A 19,462-nucleotide genomic window follows, 5' to 3' on the forward strand; every position below is an offset into this window, starting at 1 on the left:
TTGTACACTTGAGGCCATGTTCTATTCTGTTGCTGGATGTAATAACGGCAGTAATGAATCAACTAATTGAACTGTTTTAGATTTTCTGTGCTATACTAGAATATGGATCAAACTGTGATTCATCGGTTGTTTCTGAATTGTTTAATAAAGTTGCTGACTTAGGGAGTGATGAACTTACTTTTACAAGTATAATTTTATTTGAATTCACTGACATTTTTAATTACCAACTTAAGTAACAATATTGCTTGTTTCAGTTTGCATGAAAAAAGTACATTGTTTGTTCTGCTGCTGAACAAATGAGCAGTTACAGTGATTTTCTGTACCATGTCTCATGCCTTGGCACTGCTTTTGTTATGTCTGTAGCATTAAATAGAGGAAGTACTACAACATATTCTTCTTATATTTTAGCTTTGTCCAGATACTTTTTTAAAATGTAGGGGAATAGTTTCTTGAAATTAGTATTGGGGAAAATCTTTCATTTTGCATAATGACGCCCCTATGTGAGTTGTTAATTGGAACTTGCTCTGTTAGACTAATTTCAGAAAGGACTCTTTAGTGTTTAAACTTAATACAGCTTCTACTAGGTGGTTCCCTTGTTAAGAAACATTAGCAAGGATGTATAATGGAAAAAGAAATTATTCTTTCTTAAGCTTGATTAAACTTCTGTTGTGTGTTTGGGACTTATAATTTAGAGTTTAGTGAAGACAATTAACAAATCACACATGCCCTTACCAGTGTCTAAACATTGCTAGATTAAGTAAAATATTAGTCTTGTTATCTGTTCAGAGAACACTGATGCCTATAATTGGTCATTGTCTGACCCTGGTATTTTTCTGTCATGATAACTGTAAGCCTGAAAGTTAATTTTGTTTGCTTCTTTTTGGTGAAATCTTTCAGTGGTGCTATCAGGGAGAGTGCGTTCCTTTTGGCACTTGGCCCCAGAGCATAGACGGGGACTGGGGTCCGTGGTCAATATGGGGAGAGTGCAGCAGGACCTGCGGTGGAGGAGTCTCCTCATCAATAAGACACTGTGACAGTCCAGCGTAAGTAGCTAAAGTAAGCCGGAGCCAACAAAAAGACACAGTTGGAATTTATTCAAAACTGTGGTTTCACATGTTATCTGTAAAAATGTTTCATTGGTTTGCCAGCATTTGTCTTCAAAATAGCAGACAGAAACAGTTAAACAGGAGAAGCTCACTTGGCATAGTTTTAACATTTTTTAATTTATCTATTATGTTTGTAGTATATAGATTGCTGGAATTATATTTAGTAGTGAATAGAACAATTTTATTCTTCAAAATTCCTTTTATACACAATATATTTAAATTATGAATTAAGTTTATTTTTTCATTGTCCATATCATCTCTGGTGTTAGTCTAGAATATAAATAACTATTGCCAGTTATTTATTAAAAAAGCAACACTGTCTCCAAGATTCTGCATTCAGTGGTTTACATATAAACTGTAATTGGTAATATTGCTGAGCATACAGTACATTTATGTTCTGTCACATTCAACACTTAGTTTTGACTTCCCACTGACTCTTAAAACAATTGAGCTACTTCTCTCCTTGCCACCACTCCCTATTGGTCCATTTATTCTCTCTCAAGAGGGGGCACCTTCTCCACTACAGCTTGGTCTGTTCTGTATATCACCTCGTAGTAGCATCTGTCTGCTTCCCAATGTCCTGAGCACTGTTGCAGAGATGGTTTGTCAGGTAAGTGCTTTTATCTGTCACTAGTGCTTCTCAGATGAGGAATGCTTACTTATTTTCATTGCTGTTCTTTGTTGAATGAGTCACTGCTTTTTTATGTTTCTCCTTGTTCTGCTTGGGTTATTTCATTATAGCCATAGTTATCTGTGGTAGTTTTATTACTCAGTACTTTGTTCTTGTCATGATCTCTACTTCCATCACCACTGTTAACTTTAAAGTCTACTACCTCCATCCCTGTTTGACCACTTTTTCTTGAAAACATCATGTTTCTTTCATGAAAATCCCTTCTGTGACTTCTGTCATTCCTGTCTTACCTTCTCCTCTTAGTACATTTAAAGTTCTTCATTTCTTGTACCCAAATTTTGTAACCCAGGCTTCCCACAATGGTCTGTAAGACGGGCACCATGATGTGACATTACTGCTATTTAAAGCGATCTTTTTACTTTCTATCATTATCTGTTACAATCAGTCAAGTCTGGAATATACCACTACTTATTGAATAGATAAAAAATTATATCTGCTCCTGGATAACAGTCAGACTTTATTCCTGAGGGAACAATAAATTAAGCAAATAATCTTTTTCACAACACTCTGTAAAAATGGTAGTGAAATGTTTGTGTGAAGATAATTAATATTGTAAGATTTTTAGCTACTCCTATTTCCACGTGTATCTATTATGTTGAAAGATAATTAGTAGTATAGCAAGCATACGTGATTTTTTAAAAAATTACTATTCCAATGCCTGCATTAGGAAAAATTTCCCTTTGATTCATTAGGATTCCTGGTTAAATAACTGTAACCTGAAAATAGTATTGATTTACTGTTTAGTTAATTGAAAACTGTTCTTTTCCTTCATTATAAAGCAAACATCAAGTATTTTTAGTTTCTACTCTCAAGTTATGAGCCAAAGATCTGATGGCTAATTAATCTTTCATTAAAATCAATGATAATTATTATTTGACCTCTGTGGAAGATATATAAGGTTCTTGAACAATCTAGGAATTTAAGAGCATTTAAGAGCCAGAGTCGTAATCACACCACTTACTCTGAGTTTCTTCAGATTTAATACTACTTAATTCAAATCAGATTCAGATTCTTGAAAATGTAGTCCTTGCTATGACTCCAGTATTGAGCAGGCAGTTTCATTTTGTTATTGCTAAGGAAGTAATATGAAAATGTGGGTAGGTTGTTTACACACACACACACACACACACACACACACACACACACACACAAAAAGCAATACCTTTTTAATATGTTCAAAACTAGATGAATACTATGAATGAAGATTTTAAGCACCCAGTACTATTTTGCATCTGCTGTCATTCATGTCAGTGCTACAATTTTTATTAAGAAAAATATTTTAAAATCTTGCCTTAAAAATTTAATGTCAGTTATTTTTTACATTACATAATTTATGAGGGCTGCTCTGGAACCAATGCCTCCCTTTTTATTATGTTAGCCCAAGCTGTCAGATGCAGATGCTGGTGGTATGGCGGTAAAGGTTGAACCTTCCTGCCAATATTTCATTCCGTGTTGTTGCCGTGTGACAGATGGCAGCAGAGAGACAGTCTGACAGAGTGGCATCTGTCATGGAAATGCATTTGGAGCAAACATGTGACACTGAATTTCTCCATTCTATCCATGTGGAAAAAAATGGCACCTACAGACATTCATTGTCACTTTGAAAATTGAGTAACTAATGGTGATGACTGTGTTGAAAAGCAGTGTTCCATAGGTAAAAATTTGCTTTATCAGACTGTGTTATTGCACTCTTTTTATCTGTTGTTGCTTCCATGGAAATAAAAGGAACGCATTTCTTTCAGAGCAACCTATGTATATCTTATGTACTTGTATTTATGCTTAAAATATAAATCTCATGAACATGTGTTTATGCTGAAACATAAACTAAGACATAAAACATCTTTTTCCAGGCCTTCAGGTGGAGGCAAATATTGTCTTGGAGAAAGGAAGAGATATCGCTCCTGCAATACTGATGTAAGTAAATTTTGTTCCTTTGTAGAGCAACTTGTCTGTTTTTAATTTCATTAGAAACACATGTATTTATGCATTTTTTTTTTCCAGTTCACAAAAGCTATGAATTTAGCACTACACTGGCAGGCATTTCTGTTGGGTACCTCTATACAGTGGACACCCTACAGAGCTCTGCTGTATGTTGAGATCCCTGTCTCAAAGGGTTCCCAACTGCTGCATTCATTACTAAGGCCTAGAGCAAGTTCAAGATGAGCATCCAGGTTTAAGGTGAACAAGGGGCATAGGGAGTCCCATTATGCATTAAGCTGAAGTTCTGTCTAGCCTAGCATCTCTCAATAGTAGGTAATAATTAGTGTTTAGGGAAAAATTACAAAATTATAGGAGCCAAGTGTGACATTTCCTTCCTTAGAAGTTTCCAAAGCTGGGTATTGAAAGATTTCATGAACCTCTCTTTTTATCTGTATATTGTTTAACCTTCACCAATTGGACTTTCCTCAGCCATCCCTCTACTTCTAAGCCTGCTTTTTATATCTATATAGCTTTCAGTGTTTACAGTCCTCTTTGATAATCTGTGAAAATGTATTTCTTCCAGTATAAGTGCACTGCTTTGCCATCAGGAATCCGTTGTTCTTGTGTTACCTAAATGATCATGCAGTTTTGGTTCAACCCACCAAGTAATGAGCTAACACTCATTAGGAAGGAGGTAGGGCAGTGTGCAAATGCTTAAAATCAAATTACTGACAAATATTATAAACTCAAATAAGTTAAAAATTGAACAAAATCAAATGACAAAAATGCATAATAAAGCTATTCACTAGTAGTTTTCTAAGTTAGTAGCAATACAAACAAAAAGCGAGCTTCCATAATGTTTCAAATTCAACTTGGTTTTCTTCTCAGAACAACCTTATAACAGTGGGAGAATCCGTGTACATATGGTGTATCTAATGGTGTTATTTCAGCTTTTCATCTTTGGCTATATTTCACAAAAAAAAAAAAAAACACTAATTAATATTGTTTCCTTTAAAATACCTTGATATTATGATCACTGTTAATTTTCATGTGTTATCTCTGCATACGTGAGATTTTCCCTTGAGGTTTATCCTCACTGTTCAACTGTATTACAAATTTTCAGATTCAAAACCAGTTCCATACTCCATATCACAGCTGCTCTGTTCACATATCCAAGAGGTGCGCTAGGCCTTTTTACCATAGTGTTGAAAGAGAGTCTAAAACTCAGCTTGTCCTGTATGAGATGTAAATCTTTTCCAGTCCTACTGTCCTCCAAGTTACACCATTATGAAAACCTGACTGTCTTTCTTTTTCAGTGGATTTCAAAAGGTCAGCTGTGTTTGGTGTCTTTGTGCAATTTTCCTTTGAATGAATCTAGCTTGTCAGACAGTGCTCTGTAATTATTTTACTGTTATTTTATTTTTCACACGGCTGGTTCTTGTGAAACTGGAAAATATGCTGTTATTTATAGCTCCAGTTCAGAAACAAAAATGTTAAATGATGCTGAACATGTTTCTCATTTTCACAGTTGATAGGAAATTCAACAGTGAATTCAATTCACTGACTAAGTAACGATTCTTTATTGAAATCTTTTATTTGTTAGTTACCAATCAATAACTAGCAAATTTAACATACTTTACTGAATTAATGTAGGTTTGGTTTGGTTTTTAATTGGGATACGGCGCACTGTTAATTTACATGGCTCATTAATATCCAGGTATATTGTATTATTTTTTATTTTCACCAGGAACCATATAAAGTTGTAGGTGATAAAATGTTATAGTATTCGTGTACAAGACACTGGTCTGTATTATCATTTATCTTTCTTTTAAGCCTGCATTAATCAATTCACTATCAACTTCTCTGGTTAGTTTGGTCTGATATCAGACAAGCACATCACTCACTAGCATATGAGAAAGTTTAGAAAATATAATATCCTGCTACCTCACAAATATTCAATAATTTTTAAATGGTCTTTATTCTTTTTAGTAAGTATACCATACCTAGTGATACTGTTGAAATGTTGCTAGGATTTCTTTTAGTCTTACCATTTTTAATTTTTTAATGTTAGGTACTTTCAAGAAATTCTTCCAGATTTGCTTTGCTTCCCTTATTTTTTTTAACTTCTTGTTTATTACGAAGAGGAAGCTGAAAATGTCACAGAGGAACATTTGAAAGGTGGCTGGGAAGGCCATTCTGGCTGTTCCTTGGTTCAGAAGCAAAATCAACTGTCATTAAACTATTTTCAAATGATAGTTGAGAAGCTGTCTAATTCAAAACTCTAACTCTTTTGAGACAGCATTAGAATCTTTACTTTTCAGAACCATTTTCCTAAAATATAGCACATTTTCCCATCCTTTAAGAGTCTTACTCTGTTCCAGGTGTTATTTAGAAGAACATATTCCCTCTGTGGCAGCCTTTTCTCTGTTTGCAGACTACTGTCATATTTCCTCTTATTCCTCTTTACACTAGATAGTCTCTCTGCAAACTATCTTTGGCATCCCAGTAGTGTGTGTTTTCTTGTAATGTGGTAGCCAAATGCTGCACAGGTTTTTTGATTTTCTGTCAAAAAGAAGCTTAGAACTATGTTATCTTAGTGATGAAATTATGTTTATAAATTTCAGTACTGTGTTCATTTTCTTAAAACTGTGATAGCGTTTATTCAGCCAGTATTGATTCACAGCACCCAAATCTCTTTCTGAGGAGCTGGCATTCAGGAGGTCATTCGTCAGGTTGAGCTTGTATGCTTGTTTAATCCAAATCCAAATGTAGTAATTTGCATCCGTTGCATTATTTCAAAACACAGCTCGAAGTAATCCAAATCTTTTGAAGTTATAATCCTGTAGTCCAAAGTGTTTATTTCCTGCCTATGGTCAGATTTCAATAATTTAAACAAGGAGTTGGAAAAAGAAACCTTCAGTGTCACTGACAAGGTTTTAAAAACAAACCTTTAACAGTTGCAGACCTGGGCTAGGGTATTTGCAAATGCCATTTTTAAATTGATTGTGAATAATTTTTTTTATTCGGGGGGGGTGGAGGATGGATAGTGGGTGGGGTGAGAATGTTTTTTCAGTGCATGAATGTATTGTAACTTACTGAAATTTAAATTTTCTGTCTCAATGGTTTTGACAGTTGTAGTCCATTTCTTTTATAGTAAACTTTAGGGTTCTAGATAACTAAGAATTGCTGAGACTAGTAGATTTTGTTTCAAGATTTATTACAGTCCTTAGTGCTTGACATTTTGAATGGAATGGTATGTATGATTAATGTAAACATTAAAAGCATGCAAATCTGTCATTATTTTTATGAAAAATGTTTTGTTAGTACATCTTTTCTCTTGAAGTTTTTTGCAGTGTCAACACTCATTGCCCGTATGTAATTTTAAATGTAACACTCCCTAAAGCTCCTACCATGCATTAACATTCATTTTGACTTCATTTTTCTTTCAAAGATGAGTTAGTTCTGTTGCCCTTTCTTATGACCATTTTCATTCTTTGGAAACAGCACACACACTCCTACGAGGCATATTTCTCATCAAAGACTTCCAAAGCCACATATGACTTCTTAATTCAAAAGGCATCTGCTAATGGAAACATTGAGATCAGCAGAAAAGTACATTAGTTAATGAATTTAGAAACAAAAGGTGATAGAAAGAACAATGTCATCAGAATTGTATTTTCTATCACCAGCCACTTACTTGCAAGAAACAGTACTTCAGCTTAACTAATTGTAAGTAATTTAGATTATATATAGGATTTGAAACTCAAGCTGATAAACATTTAAGATGTAGAAGATTCCTTATCTTTTAAATGCAATAAAATGTTGTGCTTACAGGTTATGTAAATGCTTTCTTTTCATGAAAGTATAGATGTATGCATACCTTTCAAAGATTGTTGTTCTTTAGTCTTTTCTCACAGAAGAATGTAGGCAAACTATTTCTGTTGTCTCATTCCTTTATGCACATGCTCATTCATAGGTATTGTTAATGTTTCTCATCTTCCGATGTAATCCTTTGTTAATAGGAAACCTAGTCAATTACAGAAGTCTGTCTGACTTGAAGCTCCAAAATAAACAGATTTCTGTAAGATAAGATGTTTGGTGTTGCATCAGTATTGGTTCAATTTGTTGACAGTTCTTGAACTATTTTTGCTTCAGTTTTTAAAAAATTTAATATTCTTCTTAAGCTTTTTTGACTCAAAATTTTAATTGTTTTATCTTCTCCTGTGGACATTCTTCATATCCTGTTATAAGTTCTTACAAATTTGTTAGATTCCTGTCTAATGATTTGCCGTCTCCTAAAGAGGGAGTGGAAACACAAGCAGCCTGTAGCAAGAGTTACTCATGTACAAATTGCTAAATCCTTGAAAAATGATCAATAAGGTCAAACAGTTATTGCATATTAATTTTGGGAGAAGAATATCTACAAGGAGGGACAGTGCCACAGAACTGACATTTTGTAAATTCGTTTCTTGAGGATACTGTCTTTAGATTTACTTTCTCCCAGGTAGTAGTGACATACTCAAGAGGAAATAAAGTTATGCAACAGAAATAAATTTAATTATCAGTTGTATTTTTCTTTATTCAGAGTACAGAATATTGTTCTTTTGAGTTTGGTGGCTACAGTCTTCAGCAGGGCTGCCTGAAATCCATCTCAAAGCTGGATTTAGTATGTGCTTGAGAGTGTTAAAATTGATTGGTGGGAAGAAGAGCAAGATCTTGAGATATGATTATTTTTCAGTATTAGCTAAGAAGACATAGGCACTAAAATGGAAATTTATTTTACTGCACAGGTCAGCAAATCTGCTCATGGACTGATGTATTCACATTTTTTGGAGCCAAAGACACTGGCTTCTAGACAAGTTTTGATATCATCAGTATATTAGTTTTTGAAATTACTTAAAACTACTTGCAGTATAGAAAATCACAATTTTATCTGCAGGATTACCAAAAACAGGACAGAATTTCAAGAAACTAAAAATGTTATCATGTTACTATCTATGGCACTTTCTCTGATAATGGTAATCTTTAGGTGTGTTCTTAACCATTTAAACTCAGCATTTTAACACAAAATAATGGTACTAGTCTATGTTAACTAAGTTATGTTCAGTCATTTCAGATTACAACCTAGTGAGCATTAGAAATAAATTATCTCTCCATGATCTGCTACTGCACATCAGAGCTGAAAGAGCTCTTGTTTTAAAAGTGCGTACATTAATGTAGCTAAAGCTGATGTCCTTACAAATGAAATGCAGCTTGCGCAGTAATGATTACAATGTTTGATACTGAAGCCTTTGAGATCATTCATCTTTTTATCAGTGAATGACTCTCTTCAGGGATTATCTTATTTTTTTAAGTAAGATCTGGAGTCTCTCAGGTATTCCAAAGCAGGTTAGAACATCTGCTTTCAAGGCATTTTTGGTTTCTTTGTTATCAAAGGTAATTGATAAGATGTCTCTAGTAGCATTTTCTCCCATTCTGTTACTGTTTCATCACCTACACTACCTAGAAGGAATAACATCCTGATTGATCACTTTCATTCTTTGCTATCTTGAGTTATCACAGTGATTTTAAGCTTTTCCAGGCTTCCTAATACTGTAGCTGAAATTATTCCTGCATTGTGCAGTCAGATGTGAAAGGACACAATGTGTTATGGATACAAAAGATACTTGTTTGGATGGGTTCAGGTGACTTACGAAGTATGATGAAAAGACATAACTACGACAGCAGTAGCCCTTCTATTGCCTGTCTTGAGTTGCAGCGATGATCCCCTTCATCATCAGCAGACATTCTGCTTAAAAAGTAAAATTTTATTGAAATGAACAAGCTGGAAGTCAGCTGTTGTGGAGTAGTAGTTGTTAGGTCCTAGCACTTTGGAAAGTAACAGATGCTCCTTACACACGTGTTTCTTTCAGGAAAAGTTTTTAACCCTATTTGACAATGAAAAAGCCAGTAGAAATTTGATTTCCTGTGCCTTTCCAATTTCTGAAAGCAGTTATTTCTGTAACAGCATGAGAAAAGAAAGAAATGGTGGAAGTTGAGATAGTGGTGTTAAAAATAAAAATTTGCCCCCAGACTTGCTGTATATAACATTCTCAGAATAGGGCATTCATTTATTGGCCATGGTTTTGTCTAAGTGTAGAGGATAAATAGCTTTGTTCCCATGGTTCATTTAACTGTTCCCAGGTATTGCCTGCCTTGCCTGCCACTCTGGTGAGGAGTAAGATTCCAGGCTAAGCATGCGAGTGCGCGTAGCTGTTTTTCTGTCAGACTACCAAAGCTGTCTTTAAGAAAGAGAAAGCAGTGATATTAGCAGTTTAAATTCAGTGGCAGAAACTGGATGATCAAAAGGAAAGGCTTTGCTTATAGAGTAACTGAATGACTGAGATTGAAAGGAGCTGCGGGAGTGTGTCTTGTCTATCCCTACTTGCACAAACCTTGAGATGGTTGCTCATCAGGACCTGGGTGACTATCTCCAGGAATGGAGATTGCACAAGCTCTCTTGGCAAAATTTGTCTCACCAGTGCAGAAAAGAAGGGAAGGTAGTCACCGCTGGCAGTACCTTGCCTAATGCAGCCCATTATGTTTGCCTTCCTCGTGGTAAGAGTACACTGTTTTGTGTTCAACTTTTCCGCTGTGACTCCTTTTCTGTAAAGCTCCTTTTTGACTGGAAGGCCACAAGCATGTAACTGGTTAATGGGGGTGTTCCTCCCTGCGTGCATGACATTGTGTTTCTCTTTTATTGAACTTGCTGAGGTTGCTGTGGACCATTTTCAAGCTTCTTGAGATGTCTCTGTGTACCAACATGACTCTGGTATTATCAGCCATTCATCTCAGTTGTCTATCATCAGCAGAGTTGCTGAGTATGTGCTCTTATCCATCATCCAGATTATTATTGAAATTTATGATGTTGCCTCAAAATACATCCAATATCAACACCAAAAGAAAAGTAAGACTGCATCTCAAAAATCAGATTACAATAATTTTATTCATAAAAAGGGTTTCATGATGTCTTTTGCAGTGAAGTTTAATTAACTTGGAAAGGTAACTGTGCAGGGGGAATAATAGCCATGCAAATTAGCACGTGGAACTGAAGAGTCGTGGGTATTGACAAGTACAGATGAGATTTGATTGCAGACTTTGCAGTAAGTCAGGACAGTTCCTTCTAATACTTGAAGAATAAGAGACAAAACAGCACATATAATTGTTACCAATGATTTTTTTCTTTGTATTTTTACTTTGTATATTTTTCCAATTATTTTTATTTTCGTTATGAGAAATTCAAAGACTTGACTTAAAAGTACTTTTAAGTACATTTTTAATCAGTAAGTTTTTTTCAAAAATATATTTTTAATTAAATAGAGATAGTAGAGAATTATAGGCAGTTTAAAATTATAAGACTCTAGTATCCAGTATTTTCATTTATGTTCGAAATTGGAGAAAACTGTTGTAGTTTGTGAATCATAGTGCTCTGGGCTGGCTATGGTAGGAGCTTGATTAATGTGAGAATTATAATTATTAATATTTGCATTGTGTCGCAGATTTTTATCACACACATTTATACAGACCATTTCACTTGATTGCATTTGAGATTCCTGAAAAGTGCTAGCTGACTTAGATATATGTAGGAAGGCTAGTAAAACTGCCATGAAATGAACTCTTCTGTTGCTCATAAAATAGTAATATTTATGCACAACTCTAATTTCTGTCAAACAGTTTCTTTTCTCTTTCAGTCTAAAAATGATTTTAATTTGTATTTCAAATACTTTGTCTCATGGCACTTGAAATCATAGCTGCTACTTAAACATTGATAGCAATGTTTAACATGCTATGTGAATTCTTGGTGTGTTCAGGATCATCATTATTGTTTTGAACTTGATCATGAAAAATTAGCAAAAAAATAGCAAAGAATTCAGTTTCTTCTGAACTAAGAAAACAGTTTCTTAGTTTTGTAATTGGAAATGTGTAGTAGTGAAAATTGAAGTGAAATCAGTTTTTATGTCTTAATAAATGCTTAGAGTCAGGACCAGACATGTTATCTAGTCTCTTCTTAGCTTATTGCAATACTTTTTTTCAAAGCTGCAAGTAAGCAAAGATGATAATAGTCTGATAGAAAGTGTTATAATTTCTTTCTCAATATCTCAAACAACAAATGTCAGTGCAGCTACTTAATATAGTACATCTGAGACAAGAACTCTTACCAGAATGACTTTAATTTTTTTTCAGTTGTTTTTTATATGTATGTTTATAAGGAGGAAGCAGACAAATCAATTAAGAAGCATAGGTTGACAAGATTTTGTTTTTCTGGTTTTATGGAAACTGTTGTCATGCTTACCTTTCTTTAAATTAATAATTCAATACAATTCAAGCCAGCTGAAAGTTGCAAAATAGGCACTTAAATTACAAAGAAATAAAGGAAGTGTCAAAATCAGAGCCACAAGATAAAGCAAAGAACCACCTCCTAGTCTTCTGAATGTTTTTATTTGTAATATGAGCATTTCTTTTTATTTTTATATTCAGAATGAATAAATGTTTTTTTGGTCTGTATTTTTTAGCCATGTCCTGCAGGGGCCCGTGACTTTCGAGAAAAACAATGTGCAGACTTTGACAATATGCCTTTCCGTGGAAAGTATTATAACTGGAAACCCTACACTGGAGGTAATGTGTAGCTTTGAAAAACATTATCATATGTGAAGTATTCAAAAATGCATGAATTTTATACAGAAAGTAGTGTCTCTATTTAAAATCTTCTGATGAAGACATGATAACCTAGGTTAAGTTTTCTAACCTTTTGTCAGCTGCTAAAACCTTACAGAAGAGCCTTGACTATTCTAACAGGGATTTTTTTTAATGTGAAAAGAGCTTGAGAGAATCATTATAGGGACTCTATATTAAAATACAGAGCCCTTTTTCACCTGTGAGTGCGATAGAATTAAAGATTACATAATTTATCTATAAGAGAATAAACTTCTCAATAAATTTTTCCTTAATTGAGCTGAGTATAGTGGGAAATGGAGAAAGGGGAAAAAGCATCACAGAATCTCCAAAGATTACTTTAAAAACATGAGATTTGTATAATTGCACTGTAAAATAAAAAGGGTATTTTTTGAAGTAGGGAAGAGAATTAAAATCTCTTTTTAGAGCAGTTTAATCAAGTTTAGTTGCATATTGTTCAAAGTTATTATGTCATCCTTTGAATACTTTTTTTCTGTTCTGTTTTTCCCCTTTGTTTTTGTATTGAATGGTTTTATTTGCTGTTTTGTTTTAGATGGAAATCCTAGAGGTGACCTCTGGGATCACATGATCCCAGTGATAGTGTATTTCATGTAGACGAAAGTCCTATCTGAAATAATCTGATGTTTTTGAAATTCACCCTGATTTATTTCTAGGACTACGTTCTTTTCTTATTCGTGTTTGTCAAATGCTGCTGAAATAGTATCTTAAAATTACTTAATAATCATTAGGGTTATGTTAACATAATAGAATCCATTTGTAGATATCCAACTTTGCTGCATCTTGCTATAAGAAATAATCCTCTTTGCAAAGAAAAGAAGAGTCAAGTAAGTAAATTGGTAATGGAAAGTAAAATAAGGTGTCTATACTACATGTGAAAAATGTAAGATAAGATCATACATTTTGGATCAATTTATGCAAGTACATTATTTTTTCAGAAACTCTTATTTTTTTTCACTTTTGTTGTCTAGGTGGGGTTAAACCATGTGCATTAAACTGCTTGGCTGAAGGTTATAATTTTTACACTGAACGTGCTCCTGCAGTAATAGATGGGACTCAGTGCAATGCTGATTCACTGGATATCTGTATCAATGGAGAATGCAAGGTATCAGAATTAGAGTAGATAAAAAGAACTGAATGTCTTAAACTTGAGTGAAGTGTTTTATCAAACAGTGGAGATAAAGCTGCAAAAAACCATCATGTTGTTAAAATATTTTTTCTTAGCATGTAGGTTGTGATAATATTTTGGGGTCTGATGCTAAGGAAGATAGATGTCGTGTTTGTGGAGGAGATGGGAGTACATGTGAAGCCATTGAAGGTTTCTTCAATGATTCATTGCCCAGAGGAGGTATGCATGTTTATGTCTGTTCTGTTGCATTTAGATAGCTGTTAAATGAAAAACAATACTTCAGTGGTTTCCATTATAAGATTGCTGCTAGTCACTCACTCACTTTGCCTCCTTTTGCCTAATTGTTTTATTTTAATGTATTGGTTTGGATTTATGTCAAATTCAGCAATATCCTTTATTACTGAAATATTGAGTTTTCATAATCTTGAATGCACTTAGTAAGAAATGACTGTTCGGAGACTGGTTTTGTTTTGTTTTGCTATAGTGCTTTGGTAGAAGAAATTATGTGAATGATTTTAACGTGCATAGTGGAATGCAATATTCCACATATGTGATAATCATGTATATGACTATACTTGAAATTTTACAATGGAAAGGATCCATAAGAGTTGCTTGAGTTAATGTTATTAAGAAGTTGGAGAATATGTATGGACGATTAGCTGAAAACATAGCTTAAAAAAAACAATACTACTGTTGGCAGTGTCAGTTTTATTAATGGTGCATCTGAGTCAGTTTTGGATTCTCAAATGTAGGAAAAGGATTGATGCACTGCAGTGTGTTCTGTTCAGTGAGGAACCACTGAGATAATTATATGCTGAAAAAAAAATATTTTTTGAGAAGGGGTTGAAGGAATTAGATTTATTTTGCCTAGAGATGTGATAGTTCATGGGGACCTGGTATCAGCCTTCCAAAACCTGTGAGGAGGTTAGTGTGGAGACAAAACCAGGCTGTTCATGGTAGGTGGTAGATGACTTGATGAAAGGAGCAGAAACAATGACTATTAAAAAAAAAAAAAAAAAAAAAAGACAAAACATTACCTGAATGGAAGGAAAAACATTTTCCCCATGTGGCAGTGGTTCAGTTGCCCAAAAGAGGTTGGACTAAGTGACTGTCTGAGGTCCTTTCCAACCTGAATTATCCCATGATTCTATGATCATTTTACACATTAGTTACTTGCGATACAATGTTGAAAGTACTTTGTTAGCATTTAAAAAAATGAATACATAAATTTGTACTACATTTTTGCTACCACTTTAAAATCTGTGTGAAATCAAAAAAGTTTCCTTTATATCACATGAAGTGGAATGTTCAAGTATGTTTGAATCCTATATTTCTTACTAGATTTAAATTGTAAACAATTTAATAATGGTTAATTTCATGACCAATATAATATAATGAGAAAAAAATATACCATTTTCTCGTAGGCTACATGGAAGTGATTCAAATTCCAAGAGGTTCGGTGCACATTGAAATAAGAGAAGTGGCAGTGTCCAAGAACTACATTGGTAAGAGCATGTTTTAAATAGCAGAATGTAAATAAGTTTTGATGTGACTTGAAGGTACAGTTTTCTGGTGTGACCAAACCATACGTGTAGTAGAAGGATGAGAGGGAATTGTAGTTTTTAGGCTGTGGCAACTGCCTAAAAAACATCCAGTTTGTTAGGATGCATTTGCATTCTCCCAAGTGGAGCTAATGGAATGCATCATTCCTCCTTGACTAAAGCACAAAATCGGGCCAGTAAGACTTGGAGCTAGAGTAGATGAAGATCCCTAAAGTGATCTACTGCCCCACTCTGAGCTAGTGTCTTCCTCCTGAGGAAGGTTCTCATTTTAGGGGACTGTTTTAAAATATAATCTTATTATTGGAATGTTTATTCAACAACAGCAATAGTTACTTAAATACTAATGAATTACATACTGGAAACAGGTTGCCCAGAGAAGATGTGGATGCCTCATCCTTGTAGGTGTTAAAGGTCAAGTTGATTGGGGCCATGAGCAGCCCACAGCAGGAGGTTGGAACAATATGATCTTTTCAGATCATTCTTTTCAGGCATTCTGTGATGATATCATACTGCCTCCGTATCTTAAGACAGTGTATTATATTAATTCCACAGTGTTTCTATATTACTATGTTGTAGCAACTTATTGCTCTGCATTTTTTTATGGATAGGAAAATTACATGCAGGAAAAAGTTTGTGCTTTATTAAGATCACTTGGGAAACCTGTCACAAAGCACAGAATTAAATTCAAATTAAATTAATCCAGATTATCCTTTGTTTTCTTTAAGATTGTGTTAAATTTCATTTCCATTTTTTTAAATATTAGTATGTACAATCTGGCTTCCTCAAAATTGAACATGCATTTCTCAGAGTTTATATATGCTGGTTTACATAGCATTCAGTTCACAGTAGTGCAGGAGCATTCCTTAATCAAAAATAATGTAGAGAGCTGATCAGTTGTACGGGAAGCAGATTAACACAACCAGAACCTGTTACCTTTATAGACTTAATAGCAACTGTCTGTGCTGCTTAGTCATTCTGTACTAATGTAAGTTTATGTGTATGATACTGATGTGTTGCATCAGTAATGCATAAATAATATATAAATAGATAATTTGTGTATATATAAATAAATAATGCATAAATGCATGTAAGTTTTAGTTTAAAGGGTAATTACTCTTTAAGGTGCAGTTGTTCCTAAATGTATTATATTGATGATAACGGTACCTTTTACTATTGGTTGCTTTTTTTTCTTTTTCTTTCTTTTTTTTTTTTTCGGACTGCTCCCACAGTCATGTAATTCAGATTTTCAGTCTCCCTCCATTCTGTAGGAATAGTAACATTCAGTACTGCAGGAATAAAGAGCACTTACCATTTTTTCAGCATTACATTCTCCCAATTCATAATATGTCTGTAAGATTGCTTGTGTATCCTATATTGACCGTTGACACAGAGCTGATGGGAGAGGCATTAAATGCATCCTCTCACAGTTGCTTTCAAAAAAGAATGTTATGTAATATTGACATTTACACCAATATTAATGTCCTATTTAATATACAGATCACATTAAGACACTTGGGTTCTGATTCCAAGGCTAACTGAAAACAGAGGTGATAAAAGAGAATAAAGAAGATAACTTTCAATTAGTACAGTTAAGATTTTTGCTCCTCTAATTTATTAACAGAGAAATATGATCTGGAACTGCACTTATGTCAGTAACCTCAGCATCAAAATTAATGAAAAATGTCAATTTTTTTAGCTCAAATGGACATTATAGGTAATATTTGTGGTTTTTAATCTGATCACAGGTCTGATAAGATAAAATACGTTTCCAGTGTGCTTCTCACAATTTCAAGGGTGTTCCCAAGTTTCAGGCCCTTCCTTGCTACCTCGCTTCTTGCCTCACATGCCCTAGCTGATTCCAGGGGCATTCATCTCTGTTACTACTTTGCTGTGTTTACACCTTTCAAGGGAGCTTATTACATTAGCAATATGCTAATGTAAGATAATAAAGTCAAGAGACTGTTTCATTTTTTTTTGAATGTTTTGTACTGTGAATGTGAGCAAGGTCACTATTTTAGAATCACCAGTTTTTGAGGGAAGGAATGCTTGTAATTTGTCTGTTCCCTAAAGAGCTATAGAAACATGATGGCAGTTAAAAACGAATTTATTGTGTTAAAATACATACTTCAAGGTATTGTTTTATAGATGCTTCTTCTATAGCAATGTTTACTTCACAACTCTCTCCTCATCTTTATGGAGTTCTCTCTTGTTTTGGAGCAGCTGTTTTGTGGTCACACCATGAACCAGATTAGAGAACTGATTCAGCTGAAAATAACCATTTACACATATTATTATGTTTTGTTTTATGTGCATGCTGCCAAATAAGTGACCACAGTCAAAAAAATCAATTTCTCAATTTGGAAATTAAAAAAAAAAAAGAAAAAAAAAAGAAAAAAAGAAATGAAAAAAAACCCGCTCCCCTGTAGCTCTGGCTTCAGTACTTTTCTGTTCCTTTTAGTCAGGGGTCTCAGACTAAGACTATGATCCAGTTGTTTTGCAAGCCCTGACCTTAAATTGAGTCAGCAGTTAGATATCTGATAACCTCAGGTAGCTCAGTTAGTACCTCTGTTCTCCATGCTCCCTGCCTCAGACTAATTATTTCTGCACCAGTATCACTTCTTGTGCTGTGACACTACAAGCACGTGTTTCTGTGGCTGCATAAGTAATCTGTTTTTTTAAACCAATCTGTCCATAAACAACAGCAAAATTGCCTTTTTTTCAGATCTGCTGAAAAAAATATATGCTGAGAAGAGCTGCTGTCTTTCCTTAATTGGATTTATTTGAGTTTGACATCTTCACTTCTATTCTACTTTGCAACAGAGTGTTGTGTTCTGATTTCCCATGGGTTTCCTGCGTTCTCACATTCTCACAAATTTCTTGATTAGGATATTAACTTGTTCCTTCTTTCTCATATGCTAATAATTATGTCACTGCCTCACTGCCTCATCATTGTCATATAATTATATTTTTGGAATACTATTCACTGCTGCGTAGCCTCCACCTATGTATAAAAACTGACATTAAGCAAATCCATTCACAGAATGCAAATACATTTTTGCTTTGCAGACAGGCAGGTAAAAAAGCATTGTGTATAACACACATATAATTCATAGAATAGAGTTTAGGAAAGATTAATTATGTATGAAGACATTTTTTTCTCCTTCGCTTATTTATATATCACACTTGTTCTCATTGATACGTCTGAAGTAATAGAAGTAAGAACTTACCTCATTATTTGCTGTTAGTAGATACTAGATGTACTGACAAGAAAAGGTTTGGTATTAAATGTTAGAGTAAGACAGACCTTAATGTTTTGGTGACTCTGGCAGATCCCATGATCCTCTCTTAATCAATCCAGATTTTGTGAAAGCAAAATGGTTAGAAATTTTAACTATAGGGAAGTCTGACCACCGGTGAAATACTAATGTTCAGCTTCAACATAGTTATATGAAGTTATGATAGGACAAGAGGCAACAGTTTTAAACTAAAATAGGGTAGATTTAGATAAGTTATTTGGAATAAACTCTCCACTGTGAGAGTGGTGAGGCAATGGAACAGGTTGCCCACAGAATCTGTGGATGCCCCATCCGTGGCAGTGTTCAAGGCTGGATGGGGCCTTGGGCAAACTAATCTAGTAGGTGGCAAAACTTGATCCTAAGTTGTCTTATGATTATGAAATGAGTTTGTAAAATTCTGTATAGTAAAGTTAATGTGTGTTTTGTCTCAAAAAAAAGCACTGCTGTTTGTGTTTCCACCCATTGTTTTGCCTCAAATACTGTTAAATTGAAAGTAAATATAAATGATGAATAAGTCTATAACCTTCATTATTGCTTCAAGTCAAGGAGTCAGTATCTAATTAACAAAACGTCTGCCTTAAGATACAAAGTCATTTTTGTATTTCGAAAATTAATCTCGTATTACTGGTAAAATATCAAATACTAAGTCTTTGATGAGTATCTGCTTGTATAGCCTACTTAGGCAGTTAGCTAAGAAATTTCTTATCTAGTATATTTATGGTTTAAGGATGCAAATCAATAGTAATAAAATATATTGGCAGATAAAATAACTAATATTTGATTTTGTAGTAGAAATGTCTTGGATTTATGTTCTAAGAAGGAAAAAAAAAAGTGTGCAAAGACAATGAAGTAAGATCTGATAGGTAGCATAATTCAATCTTCCTTCTTTTTTTTTCTACTCAGGATGTTATATGAGGTACCAGTCTCATGCTCCAACATACAATATCTTAATCAAAAGATTAGATTGATCTGTTTTTGCTGGGGGACCCAGGTCTGGACACTACTCCAGATGGGGTCTCATGAGATTA

At 34.1% G+C, this 19,462-nt stretch overlaps 1 protein-coding gene across 8 annotated transcripts in view; it reads left to right on the top strand.

Moving 5' to 3' along the window:
* ADAMTS6 (ADAM metallopeptidase with thrombospondin type 1 motif 6) overlaps positions 1-19,462 on the top strand; it is a 160,150-nt gene that overhangs the window by 108,136 nt on the left and 32,552 nt on the right. For all 8 annotated transcript variants that reach the window (XM_090132549.1, XM_090132552.1, XM_090132550.1 and 5 more), the window contains 6 exons: positions 898-1,043; positions 3,648-3,711; positions 12,270-12,372; positions 13,419-13,552; positions 13,672-13,795; positions 15,001-15,081. In XM_090132549.1, the coding sequence (XP_089988675.1) occupies positions 898-1,043; positions 3,648-3,711; positions 12,270-12,372; positions 13,419-13,552; positions 13,672-13,795; positions 15,001-15,081 (652 nt within the window). The remainder of the gene's footprint in view (positions 1-897; positions 1,044-3,647; positions 3,712-12,269; positions 12,373-13,418; positions 13,553-13,671; positions 13,796-15,000; positions 15,082-19,462) is intronic.

This window comes from Phasianus colchicus, chromosome Z (assembly GCF_987193195.1).
Source record: "Phasianus colchicus chromosome Z, bPhaCol1.hap1.1, whole genome shotgun sequence".
Lineage (NCBI taxonomy): Eukaryota > Metazoa > Chordata > Aves > Galliformes > Phasianidae > Phasianus > Phasianus colchicus.